A 15,805-nucleotide genomic window follows, 5' to 3' on the forward strand; every position below is an offset into this window, starting at 1 on the left:
TAAAGAACATCTCCACCAAAGTGTTCTATGTGACAGTCAAAGCACTGATTTTTTATTGTTGTTGACCCCCCAACTGTGACTCAAATCCTCAGCCTTGGCAGCAGTGCAGCCACCTGAATTTAACAAAGTGTGCTTTGTACATAAATCCACTGGGGTATTTAATGCAGTGTAATGAATCCATCCAAGTTATGAACATTTGTGGGGAAAAGAGGCTTGCAGACTGTAATTTCAGGCTATATGAGACAACTCAAAGCTCAATTACAGCTTGTGTCGCCAGCAGAGGCCTGGAGGCGCTGGAAAAAGAAGTGTTTCAGAATCTTTTCAAAGGCTCAGGTACACATTTTCTGCATGAAGCAGACAGCTGAGGCTCTGTGATGCACTTCAGATGAAAATTTCTCATCACAGGGAGATGAATATGTGTCGCATCTTTGCAGCCCTTGAGGAGCTGCAAAGATGCAACCGGCTTGATGCAAGTTCATGAGCTCCTGAGCGTGTGTGTGAGAGAGATGGATTGGTAAAGTTTCTGGCCAACCCTCTTATTACTCTTGTTATGATTACATTTATGTAACATTATTTACTTGAAAAACATGATAAGAGATATAATCAAACATTCCCATCTTCATACAATCCATTTCAATTCTTTGTAAGTGTTATGAGTCAGAGTTTATTCCCTTCTATCGATATGTCCCAGGAAATTATTGGGAGTTTCAGTGACGTAGGCAGTGTCTACGGTCTCAGTGTTATCAAACGGAAGTACTCACCCTCCCATACACGTGCACAATCGTGAGCGCGCGCTACAGCACTTCAACTTGTTGAAGTTTCCCTCTGAACTTTACATTCCGCGCGGACCTGCCCCCCGTTCAGCAGCATGCCTCTCTCCAACAAGTGGTGGATTTTGTGCGCAGTTTTGCTCTCCTGCCTGGTCCGTTTTGGGTCTTGCAGAAAAGGTAAGACGAATAAGACAAAGTTTGTACGTGTATATGCATGCGGGTTCTTTTTTTAAACTGGCTTTAGTTAGTTCGCAACTTGTTTTTGTTGCTATACGACCGTGCTTTAGGAGAAAGTTCTCCTCGCGAACCTCGTGCGTAAAATACGACTGCGCTCAGGGTTTATACATATTCACTTTCTTATATTTATCACTTAAGTTTTATTCCTGTTGAAATACTGCATGGATGTGTTAGGCATTAATGCGTGTTATTGTGTACAGCAGTACAGTCCTGTACTATATTCATATATTCGTAAAGATTGCAACAAAAAACATTTTAGAAATTACGCGTAAATGTTCAAATGTACTCAATAGAATCTATTGTCATTTTTTTATTTTCTTTATTTTTATTTTTATTTACTTTTTTGCTTAAGAAGTTTTTAAGTATTACGTGTAAAAATCCAGAAAATGTTGAGACGTGACCCCATACTTTAATCAATGTCTTTACTGAGGTCCTGGCAACAACGTTTGTTTTGCTGTGTGTGACCTTTTAAAGTCGAGATGTGGCGTCTGGAGAGGCCAAAGTCCAGAACAAATGCAGTTCTCATACTGGCCACGACCCACACCTGAACCGCTTGGCACCTCCTCTGGTTCTGTCACGTCGCAACAACAGCCTTGCGAGCTGTAATGAGACCGATGGGATTGGATGTCAGATACCCAACAAGCTGTGAAAGGTCTGAGTTGTGGCAGGTCTGGTCCAAAGTGGTGAAGAAAATGTAGCCTAATATTCTGCTTTCACTTCTCCTTTCCGAAAGCAAATACCGGTTTGGGTGAACTGTAACATTCACTGTATATCTTTAATGTCAGTGTCTGCTTTCTTCTTATCTCTCAAAGACATACAGCTCCTTTTTGCATCATTTCCAAGCATGGAAGGAACATTTTAAAGCTATAATTAGAATTTGTAAGCCAGACACTTTGTTATGTTGACAAACTTGATATTTCCCCTGATAAATACACATGTACATTTAATGTCCAAGCATTTTCCTGGCTTCTTGTAAGATTTACATTTTAGTGAAACCCATGGAACAGTTTGAAGATGAGGGACTGCCAGCAAAGTTGATAGACCTTAACTGCAAATAGACTACGATAACATTTTTCTTTGTAAAGATTGAATAACAACAAACTTAAAAACTGCTCTTAATGGGTGGCAACTTTCTAGTCCTTTGTCCAGAGGTGATTCAAAGGACTAGAAAGTTGCCACTTAAAATGCACATACATGGAAGAATGCATTGTTCTATTCCGTAACCAGAAACTAAGTCCTATTCCTGCAATATAGTTTATTAACTTACACTCAATGTTGGTATTATGAAAAGCCCTGTACACTCTCAAGACTGTATTCATGAGATGTGCTGAAATCTGTGAAAAATACTTTGTTATTGAGGCTGCTGAATATGTAGTGGGTCTGTAGCTCGACTACAAATAATTACAAAACAAACTGAGGAAGGAGAAAATTTTGACTGACTGCACTTTATTTAGTTGGAAATGTGTTAAAGCCCAGTAATTTATTTTGTCAGCCTTCAATTTTTTAGGTCTGTGGGATATAGAGTGGAACTCGGTTGCCACTCCCTGTGGGTTTGAATGAGAAATACAGTCATGTATCATCTGCATATAAATGGAAAACAACTTTAAATTACATTGCAGAGGGGCAGATTTAGACACGTTTTAAAACTCCAGAGTTGACAAAACACCAGAATCATAACCTCTGTAATGATATAATCAGAGCAAAACACCACTGATATGTTCCCGAGTGACCCAAAACATAATCTTTCCAATATAAGCTGCGAGAGAATACATTTCCCTCCAATGGTAATTGAGAAACTAATTTCACTTGTACAGAAGAATATTGTGGAAGCAAGACTTTTTATTTTTCAGATATACTTTTGACATTTTAGCGTTTACTGGACTGGATAGTAAAGAAAGTTTTCAGAAAAACTGGGAGAGAGTGTTTGGCATTGCCACAAAGGAAATGGTCTTGGGTTGGCTCAAACCAGTCACTCCAGTAGCTTTCAGCATGTAGGTCACCTGCTTATCCAAGCGTCCTATATCAGTACCCATGACTTTTTTTTTAAGCATCTAAGAGACATTATTTTCCCTAAACCATCATTTTCTATTTATTGATGATTAACATTGTAAACATACAGGTCTTTTTAACCTTAAGGCAAAAACTTTAAGAAAACATTAATGTATTTCTTAAAGTCATACAGATATTGTTATAGCAAACACGACCAGGGGCATTTTTATTTTTTAGCCACCCAGTAGTATGAGAAAGAAAATCTTCAGTAAATACAGAGAGACAATTTGTGTCTATTGCCCTATAGTGGCCTTCAACAATGTTTTGCTCACAGAAGAACGTTAGCTTTTACTATTTGCATATCATTTAGGTGCTCTTGAGAGGTAATACAATAAGGGATTCACTGAGCCAGTTTGGGACTAAACATCGGTATCATTGGAGCACAGTTCTGGTCGTATCACTAATCGTCTCATGAAGGCGTAAACACTGTCTCATTAATTTGTGGAGGAATTTAATTAGAAGCTCGCTAGCTGTTTGAAGTGGCCCTTTTTATTAGAGAGCCTCAGGCCATAGAAAGAAAACATTGTAGCATGTGCCATCTTAATTAGCGTCTGCAGTAAGGAGCAGACTTGAGAAAACTACGAGCCTTAGATTGTCACTAAAAACATTTTACCACAAGATCATTTCACCTATAACTGGAAAGTCTTCTCTGCACTGACTATTATTAGCTACAGACTAATGTTTCATGCTGGCAGTTTCTTTAATAAGGAATGTTAGTTTTGTCTCGACATGAAGCTCACCAAAAAGTGGCTCCACTGCAACATAACCAGCAGCCTTTCCTCAGGGTCATATAAGCATTAAAATGCAAGAGGCACGAAATCTCTCTCAATGACGTAATTCGTTGTTCTGCCTCTGTTCTCCGTTTGTGGATGTACCAACTCCTAGTTTTTCAAACTTTATACTTTCGAGAGAGAATTTTTTTGTTCTGTTTTTTTATGCCTAACTTTTATGTAATTTCACTTTGCCATGCAGACTTCATTATTTCTTCTTCATAACTGACCCTTGTGGTCTTCAATGTCCCCACATACCAAACGCGTAATGGAAAAAGTAAACAAACTTACAAATTTTCTGCATCCGAACTTGCCGTGTACTGTATGTGCACACTGTATGTGTTGCATTTTTGCAGGAAATTTGGCCTCAAAAAACACACTGTGAAAAGAAAAAAGTGAAGTTGGCATCAAGACATGATTAGCTGGTCCTGTAAGAACGTGAGATTCTGGGTACATTCAGTTCTCATGAGAAAGCAGCAGCAGGAAGAATTTCATGGTTTGATCCATGTTGAAGCTGTATCACGACCACTTTTATAAGTTTTCAGAATGTCAGTCAAGCAATTTGAGGTCTTGTTGGCAGATTTGGGAGCAGATCTTAGGAGGTAGAAAAATGATTTCAGAGAGCCAGTTGACCCGGAGCATGGTCTAGCTTTGTGTTTGAGGTAAAACATTATTGTTTTACTATTTCCAAATCACTGTATATTTAGTACTGGTGTGCGATTTGAGTTACGAATGTGCTTGATGCCAAATGTAGTGGTCTGATTGGTTAGATCTTTTTGTGCAGATCCCAAAAAATCAACCGTGTTTCTAAAAATTCTAAAATGCCGCAAATTCGTCCAGTGAAATTATGTGGTTGGTATGTGTGGCTGCATTAAGAAAGGTGAGTCTGAAAAATGTTTTTAATGCACAAATTATTCACACAGGTTTTAGATGTTTTTACAGATGTAACTGAAGCCAAAAAGTGAAAATGCTAAAGGGAACATTTCTTGTAGACCTGCAGGTAGTGAAGAAAGGCATTGCAAACTTTTGTTAACTTGGAAATTGCTGCAAGGCATGAATATTTAATAACATAAATGGGACTTTAAGAACATCTAAATTGCCTCCTAAAAACATGGAACTGCATCACCAACAGAAAAAAAAAAAGATAGAGCTTAAAAGTTCAGATTTGGAAAGCTTAGCACTCTGAGGATGCACTGTAAAAATGTTATCGAAGGACATTTATATAGCACTTTTCCAGGCTTACTGATAACCTAAAGGCACATTCTATAATAGAGCCAAGTCTCCGTAAAGATGTGGGCACAACAGACTCTGATTTCCTGTGTCTGGGTCTTATTTCATCCATTTTATTTTCCTGTGATGTTTCCTGTAGGCTGGGCAGAGGAACAGCTTTAGGTCCAAGCTGACTTAGCATAATTCTTATCCCTCTCTTTCTGGGTCGATCACACTGCCTGCAGTGATTTTTGGACTGCATCCTCTGCCTGGCTGGTCAGATGATAAAGAGGTCAGCGATGGGCTCAAAGTCTCTTAATCCAGTCTCTGAGGAAAATTTTCAGGTATCTAGTGCATTGACTGTATCTACGTTTTGTTGAGTTCGTAACTTTAGTGATACCTACACAACACTACAAAAGACACCCAGTACTGCTGTTTTAAAGCCTTTTCATCATTGAGAGGGAGTATTAGGCTCTTAAACTGAAAAACACTCACGATTGTACTCTGTCCTGACCTGACATGGATTTACTTTCTACAACACAATTTGAACGTCATGTAAAAGACCTTTGGATGGAGTTGAACTAGTCTGAAGACCTGAAACTTTCTCTTGAACATGCTTTGAGATATGACTGCAACCTGAGACTTCTTTCAGTTGCTCCTGTTAGGCATCACGACGGCGGCGGGTCATTTGCCTCCATCTCAGCTTATCCCGAGCATCCTCCTCTGTCACACCAACCCTTTACATGTCCTCCTTCACTACATCTGTTCAGTTCAAGTCAGTTTGATTGATATAGCGTCAAATACAAACAACAATCGCCTCAAGGTGGTTTTTACTATAAGGTAATAGTAGCCCTAAAATACACAGAGTAACAATCATACAATCAGACAGCGCCCTATGAGCAAGAAGAGTTGGGAAGAGTTAATCTCTCCTTTAGTATTCTTAGCCCCTAGATTTAAAGTCCCCGCTCTCACTTCCATTGTCCTACTTTTCCCTCATTCATGCTGCCTCTAAACATGCCTTCCTCCTTTCTACTTCCTCTGGCTTTGCCCAACAACTTTAACCATCAAACTGATGGTCAACATCAGGAGGATGCATTCATCCAGATCATCAATTTTATGCAAAAATTATGCACAACAATTTTACACCAAATGTCCTTTCTGATGGGAACCTCCCCATTTATCCCATCTTGAGACCAGCAGTAGTGCATTGGTGTGTGACCCCCTGTGGCTGGGTTCTAAAAGACCTGCTACAAGGCTTGAAAATGAGCCAAAAGATTTAAATCAGCTACAACTTGAATTTCTTGAAGACAGGGTTGAGGCATGTTGTCTGCCATATTTCCATAACACATTAAATTGTTCCAGCGCATCTGTTATTGTGGTAAAATATTTAAATAAATTTGCTTTTGTGGTGCTTTCTGTAAGTCGTGTGGTTTAAATAATAATGGTCATTAGTGGAATAAGCTGTGTGAGTCATAATAACTGGAAGTTGTGCTGTAACAAGATAATTTCGAGCCCATTATTCGCAGCCCTTGAGTGTCTTTCCAGTTTTGTTACTTCAGCTTTCTGAGCGTTGCTGCCCTGTGCGACACCAAAAACATAAATATGTGACAATGTTCTGAAGTGGAAGCATATTTAATTAAATATGATTGTTTTATGTGGCCTACATTTTCAGCTTTCGCCCACCACAGTATCACTTTAAGTTAGGCAGTGTGTTAAAATTCTGCTTGAGGTAATGCCTCTAGCTTTGCTGGTTGACTAATTAAAATGTGTGCCTCATCTTTTTCTGTGAATATACAGTGCATATCGCTAAGAAATATAGCATGTGTAATTGTAGCCTACACACCTGCTTGAGCGGGAACCATAAACTCATTGTGATACACAGTTACATAATTTAATTGGCTGGGAACAGCTTCTTATTTTATTTGACCTCATGAACTTTAGAAAGTCAGAAATTTCAGAGTTCAAAGGTCCTTGCTGATTCATCTGCTGCAGAATATAAAACACCTCAGCCTAATTCAGAGCAGCAGGAACGCTAGTCGAGAGCCTATATAACACCCGCTTAATCTCTGAGCTTATTTTATATCTATGTGACAAACACCTTAATGAACACTTAAGGTTGGGTTACTTAGGCCTTGATCTATAAAAAATGAGGACACAATGAGACAACTCAGTCACTCAGTCACTGAGGAAGATTTCATATATCCATGCAATTTATTATTTTTGAACAATCGTTTGAATTTTTGTATTGATGTACTTGTCTTGATTTCATCTGTACAGGTGTTCCACACACTAACTCCTCTGACTGTAATGCTATGATATTTTACATTTGTCCTTACTACTGGCTTGCTGAACATAAGGATTCCTCTCAGGTCATGAGTATTTGGTCTTATTTGGAACAAGTTCTGGATGTTGTGGGGCAAAGATTTATTCGCTGCTTTGTACATTGTTCGCGCAGTTCTGAGGTCAACCAAATCTTTAAATTTGAGAATATTTAATTTGATAAAAAGTGGTTTTGATGGTTCTCTTGAAGTAGCTTTATTTAAACACCGAACTCCAAGAAATTTTCCGTACACTAAGAGTAAGTAACAGTAACACAACATTTCCACTTTTGATTTATGATGTGCAAAATACAGATACTTGGAAACCCAGAAACATTCCAGTGCAAAGTTGTTCTGGGCATCAGATCTTTGTGCCGCTATTACCCTATTTTCAGATAAAAAGCTGACTGCAGTGCGTTTGGTGAATATACGTGTCCTTTGAGAGAAAATAGCTGTCCACTCCAGTTTGACAGAGCTGGGGGGAGATGATAAATGTACTCTAAGGAGCATCCAGCGCAGGTTAATCGGTGAGTCCTGTGCACTGTCACCTGTAGAAGCTGGCAAACGACACTACCTTGGCTCTGTATTTAGAGGGAAGATGCTGTCTCTATAATCATTTCTCAACTCACCTGACAATATTTCGCTAGTGTGTTCTTTCACAGCTACAGAGGCATAGCCAGAACATCTGGAAATGCGTGTACCAATTGCTCAATAGGAGGAAAAAGTGGGTCAACAAGGGATAGAAACAGTACTTTCAGTATACTAGCTTCCCATTATAGGCGTCAGTGAACACATGGATGTACTTTTTATTTAAAACTGTGTTGTTAAGTAATTTTAGGGCCACCCAGGAAAGGTTTGTAAAGAGACTCAAAGTCAGAAGGTCTTTTTTCCATTACTGAATATTCACTACCTGAAAAAAGGAATTCGTAATATCTTTATTGTAAACAACAAGCAAAAATTTAGGTCTTAAGTTGACTCTGGAGACTGGGATAATATTCTCAACCTGGGTCAGATTCCTTAAAAAAAAGACCTGTTGCTATTCATAATTTTCAGTGACTGGCACAGAGACATGAAGGGAAAAACGTGTGCAAAAGTACAGATATTTATCTGGAACATGGACTTGGTTATACTAATAATTTTGTAGTTTTGGGATGTGAAAGACAAAAAAAGGATATTAATATTTTAATAATATATTAATAATAATTGGGAAAAAAAAAGAGCATCCTAATTAGCTAACCTTACTTAGGGTCGCTGTACTCAGTAGGTTGATGACGTGAATTTGAATCAAAACGAATCATTTCAGTCGAAATGATCAAAACTGACAATCTGCTATTATTTGTGAACAGAGAGACTAGCAAGTTGTTACTGGCCTGGATTTAACAACCATCTGGCAAACCTGATAAAAATAACTGGAACACGTTGGAGAAAAAGCTTTGTTTTGTCCTCCTGGCTGACGCTCCTATAATGACGTGACGTAACATGACTGCTCCGAATTCCACTGGTGTCACTCTGATGAATAAAGGCCAGCTGTAGTTACGTAGGTTGTTAAAAGAGGCCCATTTGTGCCTTTTTTTTTAACAAGACATGTTTAATTTCTGCCTTTTGTGTTGTTGATGGTGTTGTGTCATTCCAGGTACAAAACCAAACAAAGCTGGCCTTTTGTTCAAAGCTTTTCGTCCCTTTATCTGTCCCTGCACAGTGCGCTCTATCTCGAAGGAGTCTGCGGCTGACGGAGCTTCCTGCAAGCTGTAGCGCCATTATTAACGTTGCTGTAGCTTGCAGGAAGCTTTAATCTCGCAAATGTTGAGTCATAATTGGCATTTTGCACAGGGGGTGAATGACACCGACATGGGAACAAATTAGGTCTGTAGCCTTATGCCTTCGTGAATGACTCACATTTGTTTGCTGAAAAAGATAGTGCTATCCTTTTTCCTTGACTCTGGAAAGTTTTTGCAGCCGAGCTCAACTGGCTGTCTGCAAGTGGATAAGGCTATGGTAGCATTTCCTGTTGGTTGAACTGACAATAAATGTAAGGTTTGTTTAAGGGGGAGTGTTTCAGGAAGTTATGCGTCTCACAGGATGCTGAACTTGTGGGAGATAATGGAAGTGGAAATATGGCTTGAGATATGGGAATGGTGGTAAATAACTTGTGCTATTGCATTATTTCGTTTTATATATAAATGCTGTATTTGTGTATGTTGGATTTATGTTGCTGGGGGAAAAAAAGAAAAAAGAAGAAGAATCTCTTTTCTTAAGAAGGTGTGCTGACTTAACTGTGCTCTAGCATAGCAGCAAGTATCAGCAGAGTGGACAAAAGGTTTGGGGAATAAAAGACAGAGGTGAACCAAGTCTGAACCTGTTGGAGTAGCAGTCAAGCAGAATGCCTGATGAAAGGCCAATCACTTCTTCTGGTTTGTACCAGTTCAGACAAGGCACATGTGGATGATGGGTTTCTTGTTTTTGACTGCTTGAGGTTGATAGTCACTGAAATTGAGCTTACGCCTCTTTCGCAGTCCCATGCTGCTCAGACTGATCTGATCTACTGAAACAACTCGAATGAAAGACCCGAATGAAATGTGAAAAACAACAGAGTGAGGTTGAGCTTATACCAACGTTTAAGGCAAACGAAGGCGTCAGCTGTCCGGGCTCCGGGCTGCAGTTGGGGTCTGTTTTTGTTTACCTTCAGCCGTGCAACCTTTAACTTAAAGATTGCACACATATCAACACGCAGAGCAGTGTCAGGTTCAGAGCAAGTCCGTCAAATGCAAGTCCATCACAAAAATGAAAACACAACACACTCTGCACGAGCACACTGTCTTTAAATGCCACCTGCAATCTTGGCTTTGCCCCAGTGGTACTTTCAAATCAAGTGCAAAATCTTTACACAAAAACACAAGCAAACTGTAACAAATCTCGATACTGCTACTCGTTGATATTTCAAACATTGTTGAATGTATGAACTTGCGCAACTGAACTAAATATATGTAGGTAGTCTTAACGCCGACTGGGAGAGTTAAAAACATGCAATAAAAGGCAACGTTTTATTATGAGAAATGTGGCATTTATAACTCCACACTGAGATTTGTGAATATGTGCTCAGATGAACAGCAAGATATTGGTATTTCTGGGCTTCTGAGCATATTGAAATATAACAAATAATAAATTATCAAGTTGTATCTGAACACACTGTTTCTTAAGCCTCCCACTGTGTCTTTCTGTCTGCTATTTCTCTAAAAAATGAGTTTTCCATTTTACGCATAGTGCAAAGTCAGACACAATCAGTTTTTCCTCTGTATTTGTAACACCTCTGACTTATTCCCTACAGCTTCTTTCTTTTCCATGCACTGTAATGTGAACAGATTGGTACTGCTCAATTTTGAGGAACAAAACATTGTTTATTTCTCTTGTTTGTGGTTTTGTTATTCGGTTTTAGTCACAGGTCAGCCTGCTGGGTGCTCCGGACTGAAACATTTCATTGTCGTCTTGGTTGTTCCCACGATTGCATTATTATTTTTAACCTCAGCTTTCCCACCCGCAGTGTCACCATTGTTTTGAGTTTTGATTTTCTAGTTGATTTTGTGAGTAAATTATTTGCAAACAAAACTGAATTATTGTGGTTTAACAATGATGCAAATACATAAATAGTCATTTCAACTGATGAAAACTCCACTAGGTTTAGAAATCATTGAACAATCACAGCTGACAAAGCATCATAGCCACAGATTAAACATGGAAAAGCGACTAGCATCACTGGCACTGCGCAGGGGTTTGGGGCAAAACAGCACCACAAAATGTTCAGTGAGCTACATTTTCATTCAATTTGTGTCTTTGGTGGGCTTTTTCATGTCTTGCATCATATTTATGGCAAATTCTTGCAGCTGTAATGATGTTTAGAGATAATAATACTTGAATAGGAAAAAAAATACTTTATACGTTAACTATGGTGACAACTATGGAAGCCCGTTTCCACCACCAAAAAAGAAATAAAACAATTATCCATAACTCAAAATTTCGAGTTAGTGCTGCCAATCAGTAATCTATGTGAATGACATCATTTCCTTGTTACCCAGAAGCTGAAGCCCTCAGCTACAAATGCTACAGCTAACCAGTATTACAGCCAGTCATGAATGCACAAATTGCTGAGTATTTTCAGCATGGCTTGACAAATGACGAAATCCTTGTGTTATTAGCTGAATCGTTACTATCGTGGCGTTACTATCAGCAAACGTACTCTCGAAAGCGCCAAATTGTTGCCAACCCGGTTTTGAGTGCGCATTCCTCTGTGCCATATCCTTCCGGGTAACAAGAAAATGACGTCATTATCGTAGATTACTGATTAGCAGAGCTAACTTGAAATTTCAAGTTACTTTTCTCAAAATTTTGAGTTAATAAGTCGAAATTTCGAGAAAGATAACGAGTTATGGATTGGTTTTTTTTTGTTTGTTTTTTTCCTTAGTGGCGGAAACAGACTTCCATACAAAACAGTACCGTGATAAGTAGCTTGCAATGCTGTATAATCTCAAGGTGTGTTCACATAGAAACTGAAGTTAAATTGAATTCGCTGTAATGTTTGTATTGTGTTGCCCTTGAAAGTCATAAAGCTGATTCATTGGAGCCTAATTGTCACAGGGTGAGAGGCTAGTTACACCCTGGACAGGTCATCAGCCTGTCACAGGGCGAACACAGAGACATGCAACCATTGCTCACATTCACACTCATTGTAATTATAGAATAACCAGTTATCCTAACCTTATGCACACAGTTCGCAGTATTCAACATATTTGAATAAAAAAAATATTTCTGTCACAGTTTTTCTGTGGAGCTTTAAAAAGACATCATGTCATTTGTTAACCTCCAGGTCATGACCAAACCACTTAGGTGCAAAGTTGGGTTCAGGTTGCATTTCAGCCACCTGCTAACCAAGCACGTGTTAATTTGAGAAAGGCTTGTTAGAGAGATCATGTAATGCAGCGGTCCCCAATCCCCGGGCCTCGGACCGGTACCGGTCCGTGAGTCATTTGGTACCGGGCCGCAAGAGTTGAGGCTCAGGTGTGAAATGTGTGGTTTTCAGGGTTTTTATCGGTTTTCAGCGTTATTTTGTTATCGTTTTTATCGTTAACTCGGTTTTCCTGGGTCTTTTCACGTGTGTTATGAATAAGTCTTCTTTTTTTCAGTTTTATGTTGTTGTATTTTTCCGCGACACCTTAAAGGCCGGTCCGTGAAAATATTGTCGGGCATAAACCGGTCCGTGGCGCAAAAAAGGTTGGGGACCGCTGATGTAATGGAATAATAGTGTTTCACAAAGGGGACAGTTTGGATAGATGTGAACCTAAACATACAGGTCAGTGGAGACCAGCTGGCTGTGAAGAGATTAAAAAAATAAATTAGTAAATGATCTCATTTTTCAAGCTTAAAATGTCTCTTTGTACTGGTTATATTTTATTTTCTATAAAACTGGTCTGCCCATGCTGCCATCCATCCTGCTAATCTTTTCAGTTGATAACATAATGGCGGTGACCATGAGACCGTGGATTGAAATGGATGCTGCTGATGTGAACAAAGTGGAAATAAAAGAAAAGTGAACTTTCAGTGCCATTCGGCTGCGTTATCCTCAGGTGTCAGTGCAGGAGCAGCAAGCATAATCCTTCATATGAGAGCATGCTTTCAAACGTAACTTTTAGTCTCACTTCTCCAATTGGCAATAGAAGAAGGACTTCCTTTTCTCTCATCTGTTTGTCTGAATTATAACCTGCACTGTAGAAAAAGGCTGCTGTATTGATCTCCTAATCTAATGAGTGTATCTACAGTACAATCGGTTGAGGATGGCATTTGCACAGATGGGGAATGAGCCACTTTCTCTCTGACCCATTGATTCAGCTGCACCATCAGAACCACATCAAAGCCAAAAACATTAATGACCGTAGTCCTTAGAATCCTTCAGGTTCTTTTCAGTGCTTCATTGTACCTGGGATATTGATGCATCTGGAAAAAAAGCAAAACAAAAACTTTTAGCTAAGTTACTTAAAACAGCCAGTATAGCAAACTGTGAACCTGCGTGATGATTGTGATGTGCAGGCCAGCATTGTTTTTCTTCAGTCATTTACACCTTCAGCAGCTATGGGTTGTCCTGTCTAAATTATGAGCTGTTTTTATCTTTCTTTAGAACAATAAATCCTCATATTAAAAAATGTAAATATTTCACTTGTACCAAATATGACATTTATGAAATTTTACCTTCTTGAATGATGGATGTGAGCGTGATCAGGGCTTATAGCTATGAACCAATAAAGCCTCTGTACCTCTTTTTCTCTTTAACCTATGTTAGAGTCATCTGATGTTGCCTCTGGTTCAGGTTTGATATTAGCAAAGACATCTGCATTTGGGGGCTCTTGATGCACTGACACTACCCTGTAAAATATGCCTGGCTTTCATTGTACGCACTCTGAGATAATCAGGTTTTTTTTTTTTTTTGTTACCCTGAAATAAATAAATGAACTGATTTATTCAGATATATAGTTCTAATCGGTTAAAGACAGCAGTTACAAGTTTTAATCTAATCCGAATGTGTTATATCAGCGTGCCTTGTAATGAAAGTTTTCCATTACTGGTCTCAACACTGCCATTTCTGAGAATGATTTGGTTGTCATTGCCAGTGACGTGATGAATAATTGTGAGTCTTTTTGTAGCTGGGACTTCCTCACTATAGCAGATGGTGCTGTTGTATTTTCTCCCCCAGCGGCTTTTGCAACTTATGTCGAACTTATGCCTGCATCATTGTCTGCCATATGCTCCTTCTGGACTGAGAAGTCACAGTCTTCTCTCAAATTAAAGGGACCAGACTATCATTTTGCTCGTACCGATGTAAACTTAATTTCTTGCAGTGGCACACACAGGTGTGCAGATAACTGTCACTAACCTGCGGTTCAGCTAATCACACACATCCTATTAGAGTGGCATCCAGGAAACATGGTTTGTCTGGTTGATTGGCTGAGGACCGGCTGAACCAGACTCTAATTGGCACGGAGTGGGATTTTTTGGGGTCGGCAGTGTTTTGGCTTTGCAAATGTCACAGCACGGAATTGGAAGAATCACTGAAGCGAGAGGGATTTGTGGTTCCCACTATTGTTTTATTATCAAGACCAAGTGGGAAACAGGTAGAGGCTCAACTTAGATATTGCCAGGAATAGATAATGCCTTTGCAACGTGGAGTGATTTCCACCACTGAACTGAAATAGGAGAAAAAGTCTCTTCAGGTTTGCAAGATATATGAAAAAGGGTTAAGATCATAAAGAAAAGGCAGACAAAGTTTTTGGGTTTATCTCACCAGGCTCTCAGAGAAAGAGAAGAACAAGCTAACAAAGAAAAAGTGGACCTGGGTTAAAAAAAAACAAAACAAGGTAAGTGGAGATAAGTGTTAAATCTGGCCTGGCATGGACAAATGAGTCCACAAAAGCTATCGAGTTGTGGAGCAACAATTATCCTGCTCGTTGCATCTCTCCTCCCTCCCCACCTGCCACGCCATCACAGAGGTTCTGATTAAAAATGCATGGATCCCACAAGCCTTTTGGATAATTAAGCAGGTTTTCTTGCAGCCTAAAGCAAAGCTCTGTTGCAATCTTTTTTAGCAACACCAGATAAAACATACTATACACCGAGATAAACAGAGCTCTGCATGATAACTTTGTAAGTTTGGCGGCGATTGTGAAGTTTAACTTCACAAAGGTTTTTAACTTGGGTGTCTCCAGCAGCAGTCAAGCCACCAGTTGTGGCAGGGTTTTGTCTATTCTCTGTGAACTGAGCGATACAGGGACCCAACCCATGGCTGCCCAGACATGAACTGGTTCACTACTCACTCTGGCTTCAGGGTAGCCCCCGGTTTGTTTCCCGACCACACAACCTGAACTTTCAAAGCTTTTATTGTTTGTAGAAATGGCAACACATTTGTCCTGGAGGCATGAACGTGTCAGTGTTTCAGGGGGATTCCTTTGATCTGCTGGCGAAAATACTTTAAAAGGTGCTTGAGGCCCTCTTTGATCTCTCAGCATGAAGAGCCATTGGAGGAACTTCCTCCTGCTTCCACGATTGATGCAGGAATCGGGTCATCTTTCTGTGGCAAAGACCCAGGTCTGTTGCTTTAATGAGCTGAATGTGGAATGATGTGCAGGATGATTTTTCCTGTGCAACCCTCTTTTTTTTTTTTTTTTTTTTTTTTTTGCTGACCCACCCAGTATCTTGCCGTTTGTAGCCTCAACCACACTAAGCATTAATTGTGTACACTTGCTAAAGTGAGCTCTGCTCTGTTAATAGATTAACCGAAAACAATGGTTCAAACCTGTTTGTGAGAGTGTAATTCAAAATGACATCATCTGCAGAACCACCAAATTCACCAGTTTGAGTCTGCAAAAAAACAAACAAAAGAAAAATCAATTTATAATTTATTGTGCTTTTTTGT

General features: G+C 39.4%; 1 protein-coding gene across 2 annotated transcripts in view; it reads left to right on the top strand.

Moving 5' to 3' along the window:
* Positions 1 to 789: 789 nt before the first annotated feature.
* tfpia (tissue factor pathway inhibitor a) overlaps positions 790 to 15,805 on the top strand; it is a 42,206-nt gene continuing 27,190 nt past the window's right edge. The window contains exon 1 of one of the 2 annotated variants that reach the window (XM_040027593.1): positions 790 to 947. In XM_040027593.1, the coding sequence (XP_039883527.1) occupies positions 869 to 947 (79 nt within the window). In that variant the 5' untranslated portion in view covers positions 790 to 868. The remainder of the gene's footprint in view (positions 948 to 15,805) is intronic. The other variant, XM_040027592.1, reaches the window with a different exon arrangement.

The sequence above is a fragment of the Simochromis diagramma genome, unplaced genomic scaffold, assembly GCF_900408965.1.
Source record: "Simochromis diagramma unplaced genomic scaffold, fSimDia1.1 OVJJ01000343.1, whole genome shotgun sequence".
Classification (NCBI taxonomy): Eukaryota; Metazoa; Chordata; class Actinopteri; order Cichliformes; family Cichlidae; genus Simochromis; species Simochromis diagramma.